At 46.9% G+C, this 8,289-nt stretch overlaps 1 protein-coding gene across 1 annotated transcript in view; it reads left to right on the top strand.

Annotated features, from left to right (window-relative positions):
- The first annotated feature begins 3,804 nt into the window (after positions 1-3,804).
- The window catches only part of LOC126412169 (lipase 3-like), a 195,260-nt gene continuing 190,775 nt past the window's right edge, over positions 3,805-8,289 (top strand). Inside the window, exon 1 of the mRNA XM_050081646.1 lies at positions 3,805-3,961. Coding sequence (XP_049937603.1) covers positions 3,857-3,961 — 105 coding nt within the window. The 5' untranslated portion in view covers positions 3,805-3,856. The remainder of the gene's footprint in view (positions 3,962-8,289) is intronic.

The following is an 8,289-nucleotide window of genomic DNA, read 5'->3' as shown; positions in this document are numbered from 1 at the left end:
GGAGACTGATGACCTCAGATGTTAAGTCCCCATTTATGGGAAACGGTCGAGAGGCCAGTTCCTTGACAAACTGTTTCACCGGCAACAGTTCCATTATTATAGATGGCTAAAGAGGCAGCATGCCTCAATATTGGTGCAGGGGGTTTGCAACGATTTGTTGAGTCCATGCCAGATAGATTTGCTGCACTACTCCGAGGAAAAGGAGGTTGTTGTTGTTGTTGTGGTCTTCAGTCCTAAGACTGGTTTGATGCTACTGTATCCTGTGCAAGCTTCTTCATCTCCCAGTACCTACTGCAGCCTACATCCTTCTGAATCTGCTTAGTGTACTCCTATCTTGGTCTGCCTCTACGATTTTTACCCCCCCCCCCTCCCCGCGCTGCCCTCCAGTACTAAATTGGTGATCACTTGATGCCTCAGAACATGTCCTACCAACCTATCCCTTCTTCCAGTCAAGTTGTGCCACAAACTCCTCTTCTCCCCCATTCTATTCAATACCTCCTCATTAGTTATGTTATCTACCCATCTGATCTTCAGTATTCTTCTGTAGCACCACATTTGAAAGCTTCTATTCTCTTCTTGTCTAAACTATATATCGTCCACGTTTCACTTCCATACATGGCTACACTCCATACAAATACTTTCAGAAACGACTTCCTAACACTTAAATCAATACTCGATGTTAACAAACTTCTCTTCTCCAGAAACGCTTTCCTTGCCATAGCCAATCTACATTTTATATCCTCTCTACTTCGACCATCATCAGTTATTTTGCTCCCCAAACCGCAAAACGCCTTTACTACTTTAAGTCTCTCATTTCCTAGTCTAATTCCCTCAGCATCACCCGATTTTAGTCGACTACATTCCATTATCCTCGTTTTGCTTTTATTGATGTTAATCTTATATCCTCCTTTCAAGACACTGTCCATTCCGTTTAACTGCTCTTCCAAGTCCTTTGCTGTCTCTGACAGAATTACAATGTCATCGGCGAACCTCAAAGTTTTGATTTCTTCTGCATGGATTTTAATACCTACTCCGAACTTTTCTTTTGTTTCCTTCACTGCTTGATCAATATACAGAGTGAGTAGCATCTCGACTCTTATAACTGCCATCTTGTTTCTGTACAAATTGTAAATAGCCTTTCGCTCCCTGTATTTTACCCCTGTCACCTTTAGAATTTGAAAGAGGGTATTCCAGTCAACATTGTCAAAAGCTTTCTCTAAGTCCACAAATGCGAGAAACGTAGGTTTGCGTTTCCTTAATCTAAGATAAGGCGTAAGGTCAGTATTGCCTCACGTGTTCCAACATTTCTACGAAATCCAAACTGATCTTCCCCGAGGTCGGCTTCTACCAGTTTTTCCATTCGTCTGTAAAAAATTCGCGTTAGTATTTTGCAGCTGTGACTTATTAAACTGATAGTTCGGTAATTTTCCCATCTGTCAACACCTGCTTTCTTTGGGATGGAATTATTATATTCTCCTTGAAGTCTGAGGGTATTTCGCCTGTCTCACACATCTTGTTCACTAGATGGTAGAGTTTTGTCAGGACTGGCTCTACCAAGGCCGTTAGTATTTCTAAAGGAATGTTGTCTACTCCCGGGGCCTTATTTCGACTCAGGTCTTTCAGTGCTCTGTCAAACTCTTCACGCAGTATCGTATCTCCCATTTCATCTTCATCTACATCTTCCTCCATTTCCATAATATTGTCCTCAAGTACGTCGCTCTTGTATAGACCCTCTATATACTCCTTCCACCTTTCTGCTTTCCCTTCTTTGCTTAGAACTGGGTTTCCATCTGAGCTCTTGATATTCATACAAGTGGTTCTCTTCTCTCCAAAGGTCTCTAATTTTCCTGTAGGCACTATCTATCTTACCCCTACTAAGACAAGCCTCTACATCCTTACATTTGTCCTCCTGCTTAGCAGTTTTGCACTTCCTGTCCATCTCATTTTTGAGACGTCTGTATTCCTTTTTGCCTGCTTCATTTACTGCATATTTATATTTTCTCCTTTGATCAATTAAATTAAATATTTCTTCTGATACCTAAGGATTTCTACCAGCCCTCGTCTTTTTACCTAGTGGATCCTCTTCTGCCTTCGCTACTTCATCCATCAGAGCTACCCATTCTTCTTCTACTGTATTTCTTTCCCCCATTTCTGTGAATTGTTCCCTTATGCTCTCCCTGAAACTCTCTACAACCTCTGGTTTAGTCAGTTTATCAAGGTCCCATCTTAAATTCCCACCTTTTTGCAGTTTCTTCAGTTTCAATGTACAGTTAATAACCAATAGATTGTGGTCAGAGTCCACATCTGCCCCTGGAAATGTCTTACAATTTAAAACCTGGTTCCTAAATATCTGTCTTACCATTATATAATCTATCTGATACCTTCTAGTATCTCCAGGATTCTTCCATGTATACAACCTTTCGTCATGATTCTTGAACCAAGTGTTAGCTATGATTAAGTTATGCTCTGTGCAAAACTCTACCAGGCGGCTTCCTCTTTCATTTCTTAGCCCCAATCCATATTCACCTACTATGTTTCCTTCTCTCCCTTTTGCTACTACCGAATTCCAGTCACCCGTGACTATTAAATTTTCTTCTCCCTTCACTACCTGAATAATTTCTTTTATCTCATCATACATTTCATCAATTTCTTCATCATCTGCAGAGCTAGTTGCCATATAAACTTGTACCACCGTAGTAGGCGTGGGCTTCGTGTCTATCTTGGCCACAATAATGCGTTCACTGTGCTGTTTGTAGTAGCTTACCCGCACTCCTATTTTTTTATTCATTATTAAACCTACTCCTGCATTACCCCTATTTGATTTTGTATTTATAACCCTTTATTCACCTGACCAAAAGTCTTGTTCCTCCTGCCACCGAACTTCACTAATTCCCACTATATCTAACTTTAACCTATCCATTTCCCTTTTTAAATTTTCTAACCTGCCTGCCCGATTAAGGGATCTGACATTCCACACTCCGATCCGTAGAACGCCAGTTTTCTTTTTCCTGATAACGACGTCCTGTTGAGTAGTCCCCGCCCGGAGATCCGAATGGGGGACTATTTTACCTCCGGAATATTTTACCCAAGAGGACGCCATCATCATTTAACCATACAGTAAAGCTGCATGCCCTCGGGAAAAATTACGGCCGTAGTTTCCCCTTGCTTTCAGCCGTTCGCAGTACCAGAACAGCCAGGCCGTTTTGGTTAATGTTGCAAGGCCAGGTCAGTCAATCATCCAGACTGTTGCCCCTGCAACTACTGAAAAGGCTGCTGCCCCTCTTCAGGAACCACACGTTTGTCTGGCCTCTCAACGGATACCCCTCCGTTGTGGTTGCACCTACAGTACGGCCACCTGTATCGCTGAGGCACGCAAGCCTCCCCACCAACGGCAAGGTCCATGGTTCATGCACTACTCTGCACTACTCTGAGGAAAAGGAGGTACGACACGGTATTAAGAGGTAACGCATGACTTTTCTCACGTCAGTGTAGATGTGCATGCTGCAACGCTTAAGCGCTGTACTGACAGTGTCACTGACACGTGACGATGTTTGACGTGTGGCTTTTTTTCGACGCCCCGTACTCGTTAATATGGCAGCGGACGTCCGCAGAGCACTTGCGCAAGCCAGCCGCTGCGTCTTCCCTACGCTGCAGCTGAGCAAAGTCCACCAGGCGTGACTCAGGAGCCGGTAGCCGGGCCGCGCTGAGCTGAGCTCTCCCTCCCCCTCCCCCCACCCCTCCAGCCCAGCAAGCCACGTGCGCGCTCGGCCGATAAAGCTGCGCTCCCGGGTGCTCAGTCGGGCTGCGACTGCGACCCGGTGAGCACGCTTCCAGTTCCGCCGGTCCCGCCGCTGCAATGGCCGCCACCGCCCTCTTCCTGCTGCTGCTGGCCGCCTCGCACCTCGCCCTCTGCGCCGCCGTTACCACCGACGACTACAACCCGGACGTCGACTTGTCCACCGTGAGTACACAAAACGAAAAGCAGTACGAATGTTTTCCGCCGGCGCGCCCATCGCTAATACGTTATTTACGACGTGTGCTGATAATACTGGCAGCGATGCTGCATCATCCCCGAGCCGCCAACGCTTCACACTTTACCTCTGACTTGCCCGGCGACATTACCACGCATTCGCGCGTATCTTTGTGCCTACTGCTGTCCAAAACAAAATCTCTTTGTTAGCCCTAACCCCCTTCCGCCCCCCCACCCTCCACGAACCCCCCCCCCCCCCCCACCCGTCATAGCGCATACACCAGAGGCAACGCCAGCTGAGAAATGAAACATTTCAGCAATTCGTGCAGCGGACAGCGATGCTGATAATATTTTTATATATGCATATGATGTGTTAGTTCCGGACCGGGCCACTGTTTGTGTGGGCGGGGGCGGCGGTCTCCCGGGCGAGATCAATACTCACCTAGTGCGCCTCGCAGCACGAAGGTGTCCGATCGCGTCCGAGCCGGCGAAATCGATCGGGTCGCGACCCCGCCCACGCCCTTGTCGAGTCTCTCTTTCACAGTTACCATCACACATTTCGGGTGTCAGCCAAACAGTAACTTTGGAAACCCGTGAAGAGCGATGGAAGCGAGATAAAGAATAAATGTCTCAGCAAGAAGATTAGGAAGTAATGTTGCACACTGCAGAAGTACTCTGTCGCTGAAACCTTAAACAGCGTGCAAGTCCGAGGCTCCCAACTGGAGTTTTGCCTTTTCTGAGCAACTACACTACTGGCCATTAAAATTGCTACACCACCAAGATGACGTGCTACAGACGCGAAATTTAACCGACAGAAAGAAGATGCTGTGATATGCAAATGATTAGCTTTTCAGAGCATTCATAAAAGGTTGGCGCCGGTGGCGACACCTACAACGTGCTGACATGAGGAAAGTTTCCAACCTATTTCTCATACACAAAGAGCGGTTGAACGGCGTTGCCCGGTGAAACGTTGTTCTGATGCCTCGTGTAAGGAGGAGAAATGCGTACCATCACGTTTCCGACTTCGATAAACGTCGGATTGTAGCCTATCGCGATTGCGGTTTATCGTATCGCGACATTGCTGCTCGCGTTGGTGGCGGTCCAATGACTGTTAGCAGAACATGGAATCGGTGGGCTCAGGAGGGTAATACGAAACGCCGTGCTGGATCCCAACGGCCTTGTATCACTAGCAGTCGAGATGACAGGCATCTTATCCGCATAGCTGTAACGGATCGTGCAGCCACGTCTCGATCCCTGACTCAACAGATGGGGACGTTTGCAAGACAACAACCATCTGCACGAACAGTTCAACGACGTTTGCAGCAGCATGGACTATCAGGTCGGAGACCGTGGCTGCGGTTACCCTTGACGCTGCATCACACACAGGAGCGCCTGCGATGGTGCACTCAGCGACGAACCTGGATGCACAAATGGCAAAACGTCATTTTTCCGGATGATTCCGGGTTCTGTTTACAGCATCATGATGGTCGCATCCGTGTTTGGCGACATCGCGGTGAACGCACATTGGGAGCGTGTATTCGTCATCACCATACTGGCGTATCACCCGGCGTGATGGTATGGGTTGCCATTGGTTCCACGTCTCGGTCACCTCTTGTTCGCACTTTGAATAGTGGACGTTACATTTCAGATGTGTTACGACCCGTGGCGCTACCCTTCATTCGATCCCTGCGAAACCCTACATTTCAGCACGATAATGTACGACTGCATGTTGCAGGTCCTGTACGGGTCTTTCTGGATACAGAAAATGTTCGAGTGCTGCCATGGCCAGCACATTCTCCAGATCTCTCACCAATTGAAAACGTCTGGTCACTGGTGGCCGAGCAACTGGCTCATCACAATACGCTAGTCGCTACCTCTTGATGAACTGTGATATGGTGTTGAAGCTGCATGGACAGCTGTACCTGTGACACGCCATCCAAGCTTGACTCAATGCCCAGGCGTATCAAGGCCGCTACTGCGGCCAGAGGTGGTTGTTCTGCGCACTGATTTCTTAGGATGTATGCACCCAAATTGCGTGAAAATGTAATCACATGTCAGTTCTAATAATATATTTGTCCTTGAATACCCATTTATCATCTGCATTTCCTTTTGGTGTAGCAATTTTAATGACCAGTAGTGTATTTACCAAATTTAGTGCGAACTGGCACCAAAGGCAAAGGCCCAATGCGGAGCACAGTTCTGCAGAGTGTTTGGTAAGCTTCTCCCTAATTTTGATCGCTAGTACATTGTCATTCACATACACTCTAAGACAAAAAAAAAGCAAAGCACCACGAAGAAGCAGTTACCCGAATGGGACGGAAATCAGTAGATGTGCTGTACAAGTACACATTCAGAAAAATTATACGGGTTATTCAAGACAAAGAGCTTCCCAAACTGAGGAAGTCAATAACGCGTTGGTCCACCTCTGGTCCTTATGCAGTCAGTTATTCGGTATGTCAGGCGATTGTCAGGCTGTTTCCCCAGTTCTGTCTGAAGTGTCTGCAGGCGCCCCTTCGGCCTAGAATCTCAATGAAGAGGGTAGAATTGTCTTCAGTGATGAGCCCCGCTTAGAAATGAGCCCCGACGACCAGCCAAGATGTGTCTGGGGATGCTCCAGACACCGATGGGACACCATCCTGAGTGTCGCCCGATCGTATAGCCCACTGACCAGGAGTGATGGTCTTGGGTGCCATTTATTTTCATAGCAGGAGCCCTTTGGTTGTCATCCGTGGCACCCTTCAGCACAGATGATATTCTACCCTCCTTTTCTTTGCCCTTCATGGCAAACCATCTTGGGCTTTCATTTCGGCAAGATCATGCCTGCCCGCACAGAGTGACAGTTTCTGCTGGTTGTCTTCGTACTTGGCCAGTAAGGTCGCTGAACGTCTCCTCAATTGAGAGCGTTTGGAGCATTAAGGGCATGGTCCTCCAACCAGCTTGGGATTTTGGAGACCTGATGCGCCACCTGTACAGAATTTGGCACGATACTCCTCAGGAGGATATCAATCAATGTCAAGCCAAATAACTGCTTGCATTAAGGGCCATATGTGGTCCACCAAGTTATTGACTTGCTCAATTTGTGAAGTTTTTTCTCTTGCATAAATCATCCACTTTTTCTGAACGTTTGTGTGTACATGTACAACTCATCTACCGACTTCCATCCCATTCAAGAAATTCCTTCGTGATGCGTCGTTTTTTTCTTTCTTTATTGAATGTATTATTTTTTCAGTAAATTAAAAAATAATAGTTTTCGATGTATGAAGATAGTAACTGTTCTCGAAAGAACAGATACCATTGATTACCGTGCAGCTTTTCTAGAATAAATGATAATTAATTGAAACCCGCAGCTGCCGACAGGTGTTGTTGATATCCCTCTGAGCCATCGAGGACAGCAGCTCGTGATTGTGCTGTAGCGTTCTCGCTTCCCACGCCCGGGTTCCCGGGTTCGATTCCCGGTGGGGTCAGGGATTTTCTCTGCCTCTTGATGACTGGGTGTTGTGTGTCGTTCTTAGGTTAGTTAGGTTTAAGTAGTTCTAAGTTCTAGGGACTGATGACCATAGATGTTAAGTCCCATAGTGCTAAGAGCCATTTGAACCATTTGAACCACCGAGGACACAGCTGAATAGCGCGACAGCAGGGACTTATCCCTTGCACGCTTCCCGTTAGACCCGCATTCCCATCTGTCCACAATCTACATACCTAATGTGCCTAATAGATATTTACCCATCCACTCATTACCCGCGCACACTGCGTGGACGGTCAAATATCTATTAGGCACATTAGGTATGCAGATTGTGGACAGATGGGAATGCGGGTCTAACGGGAAGCGTGCAAGGGATGAGTACCTGCTGTCGATCTCTTCATCTGCGTCTTCGGTGGCTCAGATGGTAGCCGGCACGGTAGCTCAGCATGTTCGGTCAGAGAGCTGGTTGGCCTCTGTAATAAAAAAAACTGAGTGGAACGATCAACATACGAACTTGTACGGGTGTCACGTGACGTCCGCAACGACCAAACGACCAAACACAACGATCAACAACGAACACAATGCAAAAAAAAAAAAAAAAAAAAATGGATAGACCGTCTGCCATTTAAGCAGGAGATCCCGGGTTCGAGTCCGAGTCGGGGCACACATTTTCAACTGTCCCCATCGAGGTATATCAACAGCACCTGTCGGCAGCTAAGGGTTTCAATTAATTATCAGTTTTCGATGTGTTTTATAGTATTACTGTAAGAATTTGGACACAGTTTACAGAGCACTGAACTGTTATAACTGTTCGACTATGCAGAGGTAACTCTCTATACATAGTGCTCTGCAGAAC

The sequence above is a fragment of the Schistocerca serialis genome, chromosome 7 (genome assembly GCF_023864345.2).
Source record: "Schistocerca serialis cubense isolate TAMUIC-IGC-003099 chromosome 7, iqSchSeri2.2, whole genome shotgun sequence".
Lineage (NCBI taxonomy): Eukaryota > Metazoa > Arthropoda > Insecta > Orthoptera > Acrididae > Schistocerca > Schistocerca serialis.
This window is presented reverse-complemented; position numbering and strand designations above follow the sequence as displayed.